Below are 16,869 nucleotides of genomic sequence, written 5' to 3' on the forward strand. Positions count from 1 at the left end.
ACATGCTGTTCTTTTTACCCGAGATCAATAAACTGGGGAAGTGACAATGTCGTGTGTCTTCAGAGTGGCTCTGTGAGGCGTGTGACGTTTCTCTTATAGATCTCAGGTCAAAATAACAGCGTGTCGTCTACACTGTGATTAGAGCTCCCTTCATCTCACAATAGCCTACAAGCAGCCCTTCCTACAAGCAGCCCTTCTATTCTATTCTGCTACATGTATCTGCTATATCTCTCTACTGTTGCTCCTATGGAATGCTCGTGGTTTGCTCACATTATGTTTCACTACAAGTGATGTGAAATGAAACGGTCAGTTCTGGTTCGAGGTTACGCCACGTTCATAACAACTGTCAACTTGGAAATCTCAGACTTCAGTGCGTTCAAAACATCTGTGAATTCAGATTAAAACGAGCTCCGAGCTCTGGGAAAAATAGCTTTGAACGGTCGTTCAACCCGGAATTCCAAGTCGGGGACTCAGGTCTCTGAAGCCCGGGGACTCAGGCCTCTGAAGCCCGGGGACTCAGGCCTCTGAAGCCCGGGGACTCAGGCCTCTGAAGCCCGGGGACTCAGGCCTCTGAAGCCCGGGGACTCAGGCCTCTGAAGCCCGGGGACTCAGGCCTCTGAAGCCCGGGGACTCAGGCCTCTGAAGCCCGGGGACTCAGGCCTCTGAAGCCCGGGGACTCCATAAAATATAAGGTCAAATCATGATGTCAGATCCACAGGTAGGAAGGTGGGAGCTCCAGAAGGAGTCGGAGCTAGAACCCCCAGCTGCATAAAGCTCCAACATGAAGATCACTGACGTCATGATTTGACCAGTTGTCTTGAAAGCACCATCAGTTTCATCATGACACGTGTGATGTCATTGCCAGTGCTTTGATAAAAGGGTTGCAGGTAATGTAAGCCATCTCCATCAAGAAAGAGGACCGCAGTGTTGCATTTTCATTGATGAGAAATCAGTTGACCATTTAATTTCTTTATGGAAAGAAGTAGAGGACGTCCAACCAATGGGAGTCAAGGAGCAACCAGTTACATCATCAAAAAGGTGCAAAGCTTGGTTAACATTCAAATATATTATTTTATTTGAGAAAGCATTAAAAGCTTGACGTTTCGGCGTTCAATGGTCTTCACCAGAACCGGTTCATTTATCAGAACCTGTCTATTTAAGGCAATCGATGAAGGCCCGAAACGTCAAACTTTTAATAGTTGCTTGAATACATTTTGTCTTTTGAATAGTGAACAAAGCATTGCACCTTTTCCTATTCAACTATTTAATTAGAACCAAGAAGATGCACCTAAAACGGTGTAGTCGTCTCAGTCACTCAGATACTTACTGCAGGCTGCTTGTTATTATCCTAATAAATATAAAACATTAGTGAAAAACACATGCCTTTTCATACATTAATAACCAGCAAAGTAAGGATCCGTATGACCGCACAGTAGATTTGATATGATATCTGAATACTATACCATTCAATAAAACAAGCAGCCAACTGTAGCACAGTAGATTTGATATGATATCTGAATACTATACCATTCAATAAAACAAGCAGCCAACTGTAGCACAGTAGATTTGATATGAGATACAAATACTATACCATTGAATAAAACAAGCAGCCAACTGTAGCACAGTAGATTTGATATGATATCTGAATACTATACCATTCAATAAAACAAGCAGCCAACTGTAGCACAGTAGATTTGATATGAGATACAAATACTATACCATTGAATAAAACAAGCAGCCAACTGTAGCACAGTAGATTTGATATGATATCTGAATACTATACCATTGAATAAAACAAGCAGCCATCTGTAGCACAAGAATAGGGAATATCACTTCCCTTAAAACGCTCCAAATTACACGACTAATATTGACAATATGTCAGTCAGTGATGTCGAAACATGAAACAGTAGTGCATCGTGCCAGGGCCTGTCCTAAAGACACAGTGCCACCTAGTGGAGACAAACGGAAGGACTAGAACGAGCTGGAGAACAGATTCTAGCCTTGTCAACGCTCTTTGAGAAGGGCCTCACTACTAGTAAGTAATATAACTCTGGTGAAACATGTAAACAGATAAGAAATAAGTACAAGTGATTGAGACTGTAATAACTATACAAAATACATCTCATTAGAAAGACTGTTGTTAATGGAAACAAAGCACTACGGTTAAGACATCAGAGCAACGCAGAAGTAATATAGTCCTCCAGTAATTTCTGCTTGTCTTTTAAAACAATGTTGCTCTTCTTCAGATGTGCCATCTCGATCTCAAGCGATCGTATTTTAGCCACGGTGCTTTCCTCTCTCCTATCCAGCTCCATGATCTTGGTGTGGAGGCTGGCTGTCTTCCTCCACAGCTGTTCCTGGTCCGTGTCCTGTTTGGAGTAGGAGTGCTCGTACACAGAGATGTGTCCCCCCTCCTCCAGGTCTCCCACCCACTCCTCCCTCCGCAGCTCCAGAGGGAAGATCCTAAACGTCTGACCGAGGGCGTCCACCGTGGCTTCACATTCAGACAAATGGCCGACAGGGACGAGGGATTCACAGCAGAGCACAGTCACAGTGGAGTCCAGTGTATCCAGCTGCTGCAGTGTCTGTGTCTCACCAGACAGGTTCAAGCATGAGGCTGTCAGTATCCCACCACTGTCTCCAGATAGTTCTCTGTTCACCTCACACACTGCAGCCTGGGTCTCTGAGAGCATCACCTCCCCAGGACCATTTCACTAGGAGTAGAGGCCTCTGTGTCTGAAACAAGCGTTCTTTCATATAACAGTGTAGTGACCGTAGATTCACTGGCATCCTCAGGGTTAAGGACAGGAGTGACACTCACCACGACTGGTTCCACTCTGACTGTCCTTTTCAGAATCAGAGGTGTATTCTTGCCAGGAGGGAGGGGGAGCGGATGAGTTCAATGTTGGCGTCGCATATCCTGGTTTTGGGCTTGGTGGTGTTCTTACTGGTGGAAACGGTTTTATCTGCATCCTGAGGGGAAAGAGTGATGATTAAACACAAGCAGAAATCATGCTGTCATAATATAGACATGTATAGTGCTGTATTTTATGTATTTTTATTTGGGGGGATTTGTGTGTATTATTTTGTATTATTAGGTTACTGCATTGTTGGATCTAGAAATTAAAGCGTTTCACTGCAAAATATGTTGTACGACCAATACAATTTGATGTTGAACTTTAATCAATTCCAGGGATGGTACAATTCAAAATCAAGGCAGTCAACTTAAAAAACTATTAAAAATGTGAAAAAACAGCATCTATTTTCAATGACTTCTCAATAAACTGAGGAGTAGAAGCTATTCATTTCAAAACTTTTTTTCCATTTTGAATTTTTCATTAAAATAAATTCCTGAATCGACTGCCTTCAAATTGAATTGACCCCAGCCCCGATGAATCCCAAAGAAAATATCCCGACACAATGCTTTGTACACTGCAATGACGATCCGTGTAAAATGCATGATCAAACTAATGTGAAACTCTTAATAGCTGTCACTTTTCTGCTAATTTTGTTGTGTGTCACAGAAGGGGTGTCTGTCTACTTACATCGTGTGTGTGAGGGAAGATGGTAGGGAAGGCCGTGTGTTTCAGGTACCGGATCCCCCATCGCAGGTCAAAGCAGTCCTCAGTGAAATGTTCACTACACAGGTACTGGTGTCTGCTGGGGGTCCACTCCTCTCGCTTCATGTTGTCTACCCATATCTGCAGCCTGACCTCATCTTGCAAAGGGAACCTGTGGGAGGAGACAATACAAACATGTTGTTAAGACAGCTACATTTGTTGACATGCCCTAATTCAATTTGTCAGCCCCATCCAAATTCTCAAGATTACATACAAAGCATTGCTTCTGTAACGTTACTAGTGTTTCAGCCTAGGCTGAAGACCAAGAAACACAATATTAACAAATGCAGCACCAGTCATTCGTCAATTGTTATACACAATGGTAAAGAAAGGAGGCTTTGTGTTTTTCTATGACAGCTAACTATTTGTTCTGAGGGCACTGCTGGATACACAACGCTAGCCATCAACCAATATGAGCATGCTCGTTAAGCTAGCTAGGAGTAGGACTGTATCTGCACATAGAAACGTGATGGGAAAATAATAGATACCGTACGGGTAAAAGCTTATTCTCTTGTTTTCTTTAGAGGGTGTTCCTCCACGATTTTTGCAAAGTTTTACAGCACAGTAACGGGGCATATTTCACCTGAAAATACATTAAACGTCTGAACGCGGAAGTCTTTCTGTCTTCCTCTACTGTATGGCTGCGGCAGAGAAGAGAGTTGCTGCGGCACGTAAGTTGTGGCTCAGTGTCCAAATGACACTGCCCTCTAGCGCTTGGCGGTGGAACTGCCATTCTGCATTTAGATTACAGTTTTTTACAATCACTTTAGCACTAATTTCGGAACCTTGATGTCATTTTTCAAAACTCTATACACAAAACACACAACTAATGATCAAAATGCAAACTTTTCAAAACACTTTTTCCAATTGCTTGGATACAATACACATAAAGCTAAGAGCATTTGTTCATTGAACTAAAATCACCTGTTCAAAATGAGACAACTTGACATCAAAGTATTACCATTTCAAAATGCAATTCACACATTACATCTGAGATGACTGTCTATTCATTTCATTACAATGATCTAACTATCAATTCACACATTACATCTGAGATGACTGAGATGACTGTCTATTCATTTCATTACAATGATCTAACTATCAATTGATACAACTGCTCAAAATGATGAGTAACAGTTGCATTACTCTTAATGCAGAGTTTTATGGAAACTGACAAACAATATTCCATGTTTAGATCATGAAAGTTTCGGGATAATGAGATCCATTGACACCAATTATCGTGGAACATGAACTAATTGTGCTACATTATCTATGGATGTTCATATTTCATCATCATTATTTATCAGACACTGTTTCTATGGTCCCATGTACCACTTTCCAGACCATGTTTTTCCAGATCCTGACATTACTGTACACTCACCAGCCACTTTATTAGGTACACCTATCGAGTACTGGGTAGAGGACCCCTTTTGCTTCCACAACAGCCTGAATTATTCACGGTGTTGTACATTAGAAGATGCCATTCTGCACACTGTTTTAAACAACTTCTGTTTTTGTGGCCTGTTAGCTTGAAGAGTCTGGACATTCACCTCTAACCCTCTCATTAACAAGGTATGTTCTTGCCCATAGAAATGCCGCTCACTGAATGTGTTTGTTTTTCGCACCATTCTCTGTAAACTGTGATGTTTACAGTAACAGAACACTGCAGTGATGTTTTACAGTAAGCCGGTGAGGAATACTGCAGTGATGTTTTACAGTAAGCCCGGTGAGAACACTGCAGTGATGTTTTACAGTAAGCCGGTGAGGAACACTGCAGTGATGTTTTACAGTAAGCCCGGTGAGAACACTGCAGTGATGTTTTGGTAAGCCCGGTGAGAACACTGCAGTGATGTTTTACAGTAAGCCCGGTGAGAACACTGCAGTGATGTTTTACAGTAAGCCCGGTGAGGAACACTGCAGTGATGTTTTGCAGTAAGCCGGTGAGGAACACTGCAGTGATGTTTTACAGTAAGCCCGGTGAGGAACACTGCAGTGATGTTTTACAGTAAGCCCGGTGAGGAACACTGCAGTGATGTTTTTAAGCCCGGTGAGGAACCGCTGCAGTGATGTTTTACACAGTAAGCCGGTGAGAACACTGCAGTTTGTTAGGTAGGTAGGTAGATAGGTACTTAGGTGTGTGTGTGTGTGTGTGTGTGTGTGTGTGTGTGTGTGTGTGTGTGTGTGTGTGTGTGTGTGTGTGTGTAAATCAGTAACTACCTGTGTTTTCCTTCTCCTGAATTATTCACAGCCATGGTTTTGTAGGCAGCACAGGCTGCTTTGACCACAGCACTTCAAGTATCAGTAAGGTAAGTAGGTAGGTGTAGGTAGCTGGTAGGTAGGTAGGTAGGTAGGTAGGTAGGTAGGTAGGTAGGTGTGTGTGTGTGTGTGTGTGTGTGTGTGTGTGTGTGTGTGTGTGTGTGTGTGTGTGTGTGTGTGTGTGTGTGTGTGTGTGTGTGTGTGTGTGTGTGTGTGTGTGTGTGTGTGTGTGTGTGTGTGTGTGTGTGTGTGTGTGTGATACCTTCATGCGTGGGAGTAGTTAATTATTAAGAACAACGAGGAGCTGGACTCTGTTCCCAAGGTGATGGAACCAGGAAATGGCACCTACCAAATAAAGCATTACCTTAACAGTAGTCAGGCAGACAGTAGTCAGGTAGACAGTAGTCAGGCAGACAGTAGTCAGGCAGATAGTAGTCAGGCAGACAGTAGTCAGGCAGACAGTAGTCAGGCAGACAGTAGTCAGGCAGACAGTAGTCAGGCAGACAGTAGTCAGGCAGATAGGGAGGTGAGAGAAAAATAGTTTGTCTGCCATTGGTGTTGCTTGTCGCCGTGTCAGTGAGAAGAAACCACAGATCAAATATCAGGAAGACATCATGAAGGTGGACGACAAGTTTCAAATTCTGAAATTCTTCGCAGCAGTTTTCAACTCTGTTTTCCTGGTAAGAACAAAAAAAGATGGAGAATTCAACCTAACCCTCCCTAATCTTAGCCAGCTAGCGTTCCTCATCTGAATCTTCTAAAAACGATCCAGAGATGAGGCTTCGCCTCTCGACATGGGGGTTTCATGTACTACATATGAAGTGACATGCAGCATTCTGAATCCTCTACACAGATTCTGGGGCTCTGTATCTTTGGATGTGCGGTATGGATATTGTTTGACAAGGACAATTTCATTGCCATTCTCAGCTCTGGTAAGTTGTAACTGGACAGAGAATTGCCATTTGTCACATTTCAGAGTTTCTATATTAACTCAAATGTTATGAGAGAGACAAGGGTGTGATTGTTCCTCTGAAAACACACCTGTGTTTTTGTTGTGTGTGTGTGTGTGTGTGTGTGTGTGTGTGTGTGTGTGTGTGTGTGTGTGTGTGTGTGTGTGTGTGTGTGTGTGTGTGTGTGTGTGTGTGTGTGTGTGTGTGTGTGTGTGTGTGTGTGTGTGCGTGTGTGTGTGTGTGTGTGCGCGTGCGAGTGATGTGCGTGCGTGTATAGGAGCCCAACTGGAGAACAGGTGCTTCCTACTACTGGTGAGTGGTCATGTTACGGTCATAATAGCACACACACACACACACACACACACACACACACACACACACACACACACACACACACACACACACACACACACACACACACACACACACACACACACACACACACACACACACACACACACACACACACACACACACACACACACACACACACACACACACACACTAGTGACTCGTGGGTTGACTCATAACGAAGTTATATCCAGGTCATAATAACACACACACACACTCACACACACACACACACACACACACACACACACACACACACACACACACACACACACACACACACACACACACACACACACACACACACTAGTGACTCGTGGGTTGACTCATAACGAAAGTTATATCCAGGTTGGGTGGGTTTAGGGTCATTAAATATGTGTGGATGAAAGGGCGGGTTGGTGGCAGGTGGGTTGAAAATAAGAGAAAACTATAAAATGTTATTGTGCAGTTCATGTCTATCAGTAAATAAATGTACAGAGAAGAAAGAGAACTGTACAAGGTATTTTCTATATTTGCAGGTTAAGGTCGGGTGTAGGCCTCAGATTTTCACTTTATCACATACAGTGGGGCAAAACAGTATTTAGTCAGCCACCAATTGTGCAAGTTCTCCCACTTAAAAGATGATAGGCCTGTAATTTTTCATCACTTTTCATTCACACTTCAACTATTTATTTATTTTATTTTTTTTTTTTTAACCTTTATTTAACCAGGCAAGTCAGTTAAGAACACATTCTTATTTTCAATGACGGCCTGGGAACAGGTTAACTGCCTGTTCAGGGCAGAACGACAGATTTGTACCTTGTCAGCTCGGGGTTTGAACTTGCAACCTTCCGGTTACTAGTCCAACGCTCTAACCACTAGGCTCTACGCTCTAACCACTAGGCTCTACACTCTAACCACTAGGCTCTACACTCTAACCACTAGGCTCTACACTCTAACCACTAGGCTCTACACTCTAACCACTAGGCTCTACGCTCTAACCACTAGGCTCTACACTCTAACCACTAGGCTCTACGCTCTAACCACTAGGCTCTACACTCTAACCACTAGGCTCTACACTCTAACCACTAGGCTCTACGCTCTAACCACTAGGCTCTACACTCTAACCACTAGGCTCTACACTCTAACCACTAGGCTCTACACTCTAACCACTAGGCTCTACACTCTAACCACTAGGCTCTACGCTCTAACCACTAGGCTCTACGCTCTAACCACTAGGCTCTACGCTCTAACCACTAGGCTCTACACTCTAACCACTAGGCTCTACACTCTAACCACTAGGCTCTACGCTCTAACCACTAGGCTCTACACTCTAACCACTAGGCTCTAACCACTAGGCTCTAACCACTAGGCTCTACACTCTAACCACTAGGCTCTTTGCTCTAACCACTAGGCTCTACGCTCTAACCACTATTTGCTCTAAATTCTAACCACTAGGCTCTACGCTTCTAACCACTAGGCTCTACACTCTAACCACTAGGCTCTACACTCTAACCACTAGGCTCTACGCCTAACCACTAGGCTCTACACTCTAACCACTAGGCTCTACACTCTAACCACTAGGCTCTACGCTCTAACCACTAGGCTCTACACTCTAACCACTAGGCTCTACACTCTAACCACTAGGCTCTACACTCTAACCACTAGGCTCTACACTCTAACCACTAGGCTCTACGCTCTAACCACTAGGCTCTACACTCTAACCACTAGGCTCTACACTCTAACCACTAGGCTCTACACTCTAACCACTAGGCTCTACGCTCTAACCACTAGGCTCTACGCTTTCTAACCACTAGGCTCTACGCTCTAACCACTAGGCTCTACATTTTCTAACCACTAGGCTCTACGCTCTAACCACTAGGCTCTACGCTCTAACCACTAGGCTCTACACTCTAACCACTAGGCTCTACACTCTAACCACTAGGCTCTACGCTCTAACCACTAGGCTCTACACTCTAACCACTAGGCTCTACACTCTAACCACTAGGCTCTACGCTCTAACCACTAGGCTCTACACTCTAACCACTAGGCTCTACACTCTAACCACTAGGCTCTATGCTCTAACCACTAGGCTCTACACTCTAACCACTAGGCTCTACATCTAACCACTAGGCTCTACACTCTAACCACTAGGCTACTATGCCACTGGCTCTACACTCTAACCACTAGGCTCTACACTCTAACCACTAGGCTCTAACCACTAACAGTACTACGCTCTAACCACTAGGCTCTAACCACTAGGCTCTACACTCTAACCACTAGGCTCTACACTCTAACCACTAGGCTCTACACTGCCTAACCACTAGGCTACTAACCACTAGGCTCTACACTCTAACCACTAGGCTCTAACCACTAGGCTCTACACTCTAACCACTAGGCTCTACACTCTAACCACTAGGCTCTAACCACTAGGCTCTAACCACTAGGCTACCCTGTTTCCCCCACTAGGACATCTCAAAGTATTGAGATAAACTAGGCTTTGTTATTGACCAAATACTTATTTTCCACCATAATTTGCAAATAAATTCATTAAAATCCTACAATGTGCTTTTATGGATTTTTCTTCTTCTCATTTGTCTGTCATAGTTGAAGTGTACCTATGATAAATTACAGGCCTCTCTCGTCATTTTAGTGGGAGAACTTGCACAATTGGTGGCCGACTAAATAACTTTTTTCTACCCACTGTATAGTATAACCCTTTGAAATGTGATGTTTCTGGACAAACGTATGATTCTGCTGTGAGAAGCTTGTTGGAACAAACAGCTGCTCTACACATGATAACCACTACACACAGACAGACACACTATGACCACTGCTTTGTTTCACACACAACCACACACTCTACACTCTACACCACACACACACACACACACACACACTACACACACACACACACACACACACACACACACACACACACACTACACACACACACACACACACACACTGACTCACTCCTTAAGCTCACTAGTGTAGTGTTTGTGGTGACCTAACTGATTTTAGTCAACTCTCTGTCTTTCCTCTCAGTATTGGAGCTAAACTGATCTGCATCGTCCTTGGTCAGCTGTTTGTTTTCATCATTTTGTTAAATCATGAAGGTTTGTCCAGGACCAAGCATTAAGCATCTCAGAGAAAATGGGCTGTATTAACATGTTGTTGCATAGTACTATGATAACTGCTTTGTTTCTACACACAGACAGACAGACAGTACTATGATAACTACTTTGTTTCTACACAGACAGACAGACAGACACAGACAGACAGACAGACAGAGACAGACAGACAGACAGACAGACAGATAGACTTTTTGACAGACAGACAGACAGACAGTACTATGATAACTGCTTTGTTTCTACACAGACAGACAGACAGACAGTACTATGATAACTGCTTTGTTTCTACACACAGAGACAGACAGACAGTACACTGCTTTGTTTCTACACACAGACAGACAGACAGTACTATGATAACTGCTTTGTTTCTACACACAGACAGACAGTACTATGATAACTGCTTTGTTTCTACACACAGACAGACAGTACTATGATAACTGCTTTGTTTCTACACACAGACAGACAGACGACAGTACTATGATAACTGCTTTGTTTCTACACACAGACAGACAGTACTATGATAACTGCTTTGTTTCTACACACAGACAGACAGACAGACAGTACTATGATAACTGCTTTGTTTCTACAGACAGACAGACAGTACTATGATAACTGCTTTGTTTCTACACACACAGACAGACAGACAGTACTATGATAACTGCTTTGTTTCTACACACAGACAGACAGACAGTACTATGATAACTGCTTTGTTTCAGGACACACAGACAGACAGTACTATGATAACTGCTTTGTTTCTACACACAGACAGACAGACAGTACTATGATAACTGCTTTGTTTCTACACACAGACAGAGACAGTACTATGATAACTGCTTTGTTTCTACACACAGACAGACAGACAGTACTAGACTTTGACAGACAGACAGACAGACTAGACAGTTTCTACACAGACAGACAGACAGACAGACAGACAGACAGACAGACAGACAGACAGACAGACAGACAGACAGACAGACAGACAGACAGACAGACAGACAGACAGACAGACAGACAGACAGACAGACAGACAGACAGACAGACAGACAGACAGACAGACAGACAGACAGACATGTGTTTTGTGCTGACAGATCACATCTAAGATGAAAATAGAAGTGGATAAGATCATCACTGAATATGGAACAAACCCTGACAATCAACGACATTGGAAGCTTCTGGATAATGTACAGCGCTATGTATGTATGCATGCATGTATGTATGTATGTATGTATGTATGTATGTATGTATGTATGTATGTATGTATGTATGTATGTATGTATGTATGTATGTATGTATGTATGTATGTATGTATGTATGTATGTAAATATGGTATGTACATCATGTGTGTGTGTGTGTGTGTGTGTGTGTGTGTGTGTGTGGTGTGTGTGTGTGTGTGTGTGTGTGTGTGTGTGTGTGTGTGTGTGTATGTATGTATGTATGTATGTATGTATGTATGTAATGTATTTATGTATGTGTATGTATGTATGTATGTGTATGTATGTATGTATGTATGTATGTATGTATGTATGTATGTATCTATGACAGCAACTGTGAAATATGGTCCACATCAAAAGCGAAGATGAGGCGAGACCAAACTGACCAGTGTGTGTGTGTGTGTGTGTGTGTGTGTGTGTGTGTGTGTGTGTGTGTGTGTGTGTGTGTGTGTGTGTGTGTGTGTGTGTGTGTGTGTGTGTGTGTGTGTGTGTGTGTGTGTAGGGGCACTGCTGTGGTATGCAGAGTCTAATGACTGGCAGAGCAACATGTTCATTAAGAACAACAGTCTGATAGAGGTGTATCCCTGTTCCTGTTTCAACACCACGGACTGTCCTGCCATCTCAGGATTCAGCACACTGCTGTTTGGAAATGGAAGTGAAACACAGATCCATCCACAGGTATATATATCTCACTCTGTCACTCTCTCTCTTGCACTCTCACACTCTCTCTCTATCTATCTATCTATCTATCTATCTATCTATCTATCTATCTATCTATCTATCTATCTATCTATCTATCTCTATATCTATCTATCTCTCTATATATATATATATCTCTCTCTCTATATATATATATATCTCTCTATCTCTCTCTCTCTCTCTCGCACTCTCTCTCTATCGCACTCTCTCTCTCTCTCTCTCTCGCACTCTCTCTCTCTCGCTCTCTCTCTCTCGCACTCTCTCTCTGCACTCTCTCTCTCGCACTCTCTCTCTCTCGCACTCTCGCACATTTTCAAGTGTGTGTGTTTTTTTTACAGAGATGTGTAGACATAATCACCAACTGGCTGAAGGAGAACACTTTGACAATAGTGGGAATGGAAGTGGGCCTGCTAATCAGTCAGGTAACACGCAGACACATGCACACACACGCACACACACAGACACACAGGCACACAAAGACACACACACAGACACACAGACACACAGACACATGCACACACACGCACACACGCACACACACAGACACACAGGCACACAAAGACACACACACAGACACACACACACACAGACACACAGGCACACAAAGACACACACACAGACACACACAGACACAGACACATACACAAAGACACACACACAGACACACAGACACACACAGACACACAGACACACAGGCACACAAAGACACACACACACAGACACACAAAGACACACACACAGACACACACAGACACAGCCACATGCACAAAGACACACACACAGACACACACAGACACAGCCACATACACAAAGACACACACACAGACACACACACACACACACAGGCACACAAGACACACACACAGACACACAAAGACACACACAAAGACACACACAAAGACACACACAAAGACACACACACACCCACTACTCAGCTGTTCATATTTGTCTGAATCGACAGGCTTTCCAGTTTGTTGTTGTTGTTGATGATGTTAAACAAGTTGTTTTCTTGTGACAGGTCCTCCAGTTTATAGTGGCTGTGTATCTGTACCAGACTGTTGGTCAGAAAGTCAAGCTGAGAAATGTTAGTCAACTGATTCTCTCTGAGGACCATTGTGAACAAACCCTGACTACCTTGATGACCCTGACTACTCTGACCAAAACCATGCCTATCCTGAACCAAACCAGGCCTACGCACATACAAACCTTGCCTACCCTGAAGAAATCCTTGCCTACCCTGATGACCAACACCCGGCCTACTCCGGACCAAACCATTTCTACCGCCGCTAACCAGGACCAGAGTGTTGCTGTATGACAGAAGACACTTTGGGTGCTAACATTGAATTGCTCAGTGGAGGCTGGTGAGAGGACATATAGGAGGATAGGCTCATTGTAATGGCTGGAATGGAATGATTTGAATGGAGTCAAACGTGCTTTCCATGTGTTTGATACCATTCCATCAATTCCATTCCAGCCATAACAATGAGCCCGTCCTCCTGTAGCTCCCCCACCAGCCGCCACTGGAATTGCTCCAAATTCTAAAAGCTCAGTTCAGTGCTTTCAGCCACACAGGCCTTCTACTAAAGAGGGTTTATGCTGAACAATGAGAATAATCTTAGTTCATTAGTTTCCATTGTTTTTTACTGTTTATGGCTTAATGACCCGATCAGCCCTGACTGGTCAGCCTCACCTTGTGTGAATAGTTGTGTATGGTACTGGTCAGCCTCACCTTGTGTGAATAGTTGTGTAGGGTACTGGTCAGCCTCACCTTGTGTGAATAGTTGTGTAGGGTACTGGTCAGCCTCACCTTGTGTGAATAGTTGTGTATGGTACTGGTCAGCCTGAACAGTTACTTGGAAAGAAAGGTACCACCATTTTGAAACTGCAAGCCGACTCCTCCATTGACTAATACAAACAACTTTTGAACCCCTTTTTATTCCACAAGACTGTTGTTATGTCTGCAGACGGACAGCGTGAAGCTGCTGCCTTGAGGTGTTTCACTGAGTTTCACAGTGCTGTCATTGACTGATGTCTGAGTTTCACAGTGCTGTCATTGACTGATGTCTGAGTTTCACAGTGCTGTCATTGACTGATGTCTGTTTCACAGTGCTTCATTGACTGATGTCTGAGCTGTCATTAACTGATGTCTGAGTTTCACAGTGCTGTCATTGACTGATGTCTGAGTTTCACAGTGCTGTCATTGACTGATGTCTGAGTTTCACAGTGCTGTCATGACTGACTGATGTCCTGAGTTTCACAGTGCTGTCAATGACTGATGTCTGAGTTTCACAGTGCTGTCATTGACTGATGTCTGAGTTTCACACTGCTGTCATTGACTGATGTCTGAGTTTCACAGTGCTGTCATTGACTGATGTCTGAGTTTCACAGTGCTGTCATTGACTGATGTCTGAGTTTCACACTGCTGTCATTGACTGATGTCTGAGTTTCACAGTGCTGTCATTGACTGATGTCTGAGTTTCACACTGCTGTCATTGACTGATGTCTGAGTTTCACAGTGCTGTCATTGACTGTCATTGACTGATGTCTGAGTTTCACAGTGCTGTCATTGACTGATGTCTGAGTTTCACAGTGCTGTCATTGACTGATGTCTGAGTTTCACAGTGCTGTCATTGACTGATGCCTGACATTGGTGATAAGTGATTGACTGTCTGTAAATTATGCATTAAAATCTTCAAAATGGGATTTCTTGATTCTTCACAATGGCACCCTCCTCTGGTTCTCTTGAGTGACACAGGTAAGTTTTATATATACAGAGTAGCATTCTGTTTGTGAGATGTGGCGTAAGTGATGTTATGGGTATAGGCCTATGAAATGCTTTGATTAAGATCCATTATGTGTCTTTCATATTTGATGGAAAAACATGTATTAAGGCATTAGGGAAGACAGGTCAGATGTTAGGTTGGGACTATAGGGAGGGTACAGGTAGAGGAGGACAGGTGATTGACTGATGTGACATTGGGAGGGTGAGTGGGTGGGGAGGCGTGAGTGGGAAGACAGGTCAGATGTTAGGTTGGGACTATAGGGAGGGTACAGGTAGAGGAGGACAGGTCAGATGTTAGGTTGGGACTATAGGGGGGTACAGGTAGAGGAGGACAGGTGAGGGTAAGGGAGGGTGAGGGTAAGGGGAGCGTGAGGGAAGACAGGTCAGATGTTAGGTTGGGACTATAGGGAGGGTACAGGTAGAGGAGGACAGGTCAGATGTTAGGTTGGGACTATAGGGAGGGTACAGGTAGAGGAGGACAGGTCAGATGTTGGGTTGGGACTATAGGGAGGGTACAGGTAGAGGAGGACAGGTGAGGGTAAGGGAGGGGTGAGGGAAGACAGGTCAGATGTTAGGTTGGGACTATAGGGAGGGTACAGGTAGAGGAGGACAGGTGAGGGTAAGGGAGGGTGAGGGTAAGGGGAGGCATGAGGGAAGACAGGTCAGATGTTAGGTTGTGACTATAGGGAGGGTACAGGTAGAGGAGGACAGGTGAGGGTAAGGGAGGGGTGAGGGTGGGGGAGGCGTGAGGGAAGACAGGTCAGATGTTAGGTTGGGACTATAGGGAGGGTACAGGTAGAGGAGGACAGGTGAGGGTAAGGGAGGGGTGAGGGTAAGGGAGGGGTGAGGGAAGACAGGTCAGATGTTAGGTTGGGACTATAGGGAGGGTACAGGTAGAGGAGGACAGGTGAGGGTAAGGGAGGGGGTGAGGGTAAGGGGAGGCATGAGGGAACACAGGTCAGATGTTAGGTTGGGACTATAGGGAGGGTACAGGTAGAGGAGGACAGGTGAGGGTAAGGGAGGGGTGAGGGTAAGGGGAGGCGTGAGGGAAGAAGGTCAGATGTTAGGTTGGGACTATAGGGAGGGTACAGGTAGAGGAGGACAGGTGAGGGTAAGGGAGGGGTGAGGGAAGACAGGTCAGATGTTAGGTTGGGACTATAGGGAGGGTACAGGTAGAGGAGGACAGGTGAGGGTAAGGGAGGGGTGAGGGAAGACAGGTCAGATGTTAGGTTGGGACTATAGGGAGGGTACAGGTAGAGGAGGACAGGTGAGGGTAAGGGAGGGTGAGGGTAAGGGGAGGCATGAGGGAACACAGGTCAGATGTTAGGTTGGGACTATAGGGAGGGTACAGGTAGAGGAGGACAGGTGAGGGTAAGGGAGGGTGAGGGTAAGGGGAGGCGTGAGGGAAGACAGGTCAGATGTTAGGTTGGGACTATAGGGAGGGTACAGGTAGAGGAGGACAGGTGAGGGTAAGGGAGGGGTGAGGGTAAGGGGCGTGAGGGAAGACAGGTCAGATGTTAGGTTGGGACTATAGGGAGGGTACAGGTAGAGGAGGACAGGTGAGGGTAAGGGAGGGGTGAGGGTAAGGGGAGGCGTGAGGGAAGACAGGTCAGATGTTAGGTTGGGACTATAGGGAGGGTACAGGTAGAGGAGGACAGGTCAGATGTTAGGTTGGGACTATAGGGAGGGTACAGGTAGAGGAGGACAGGTGAGGGTAAGGGAGGGGTGAGGGTAAGGGGAGGCGTGAGGGTGAGGGTAAGAAGAAGGGTGAGGGTATTGGGATGAGGGATGTGGTAGGGTCATATTTATTTAGGTCAAATGACTGTTTCCCTTTCTGACTCGTGATGGGTTGTGACTACTGTCGTAGTTAATGATTAACTGACCCAC

General features: G+C 44.6%; 1 protein-coding gene across 3 annotated transcripts; it reads right to left on the reverse strand.

Moving 5' to 3' along the window:
- Positions 1 to 932: 932 nt before the first annotated feature.
- Positions 933 to 4,253, reverse strand: LOC127921318 (THAP domain-containing protein 5-like). 3 transcript variants are annotated; one of them, XM_052505029.1, is made up of 3 exons: positions 4,114 to 4,253; positions 3,546 to 3,732; positions 933 to 2,973 (listed from the first exon to the last, which is right to left on the reverse strand). In XM_052505029.1, exon 3 carries the CDS (start codon positions 2,691 to 2,693, stop codon positions 2,172 to 2,174), a length of 522 nt encoding a protein of 173 aa, XP_052360989.1. In that variant the 5' UTR covers positions 2,694 to 2,973; positions 3,546 to 3,732; positions 4,114 to 4,253; the 3' UTR covers positions 933 to 2,171. The 3 variants fall into 2 exon arrangements, with proteins under 3 accessions (XP_052360989.1, XP_052360991.1, XP_052360990.1); XM_052505030.1 differs by having other exon boundaries at positions 4,109 to 4,253.
- Positions 4,254 to 16,869: the final 12,616 nt, after the last annotated feature.

This window comes from Oncorhynchus keta, unplaced genomic scaffold (assembly GCF_023373465.1).
Source record: "Oncorhynchus keta strain PuntledgeMale-10-30-2019 unplaced genomic scaffold, Oket_V2 Un_contig_2200_pilon_pilon, whole genome shotgun sequence".
Classification (NCBI taxonomy): Eukaryota; Metazoa; Chordata; class Actinopteri; order Salmoniformes; family Salmonidae; genus Oncorhynchus; species Oncorhynchus keta.

What these genes read in the sequence shown, in the direction of transcription:
- LOC127921318 (XM_052505029.1), bottom strand. Translation starts at nt 2,693, where the DNA reads ATGCTCTCAGAGACCCAGGCTGCAGTGTGTGAGGTGAACAGAGAACTA.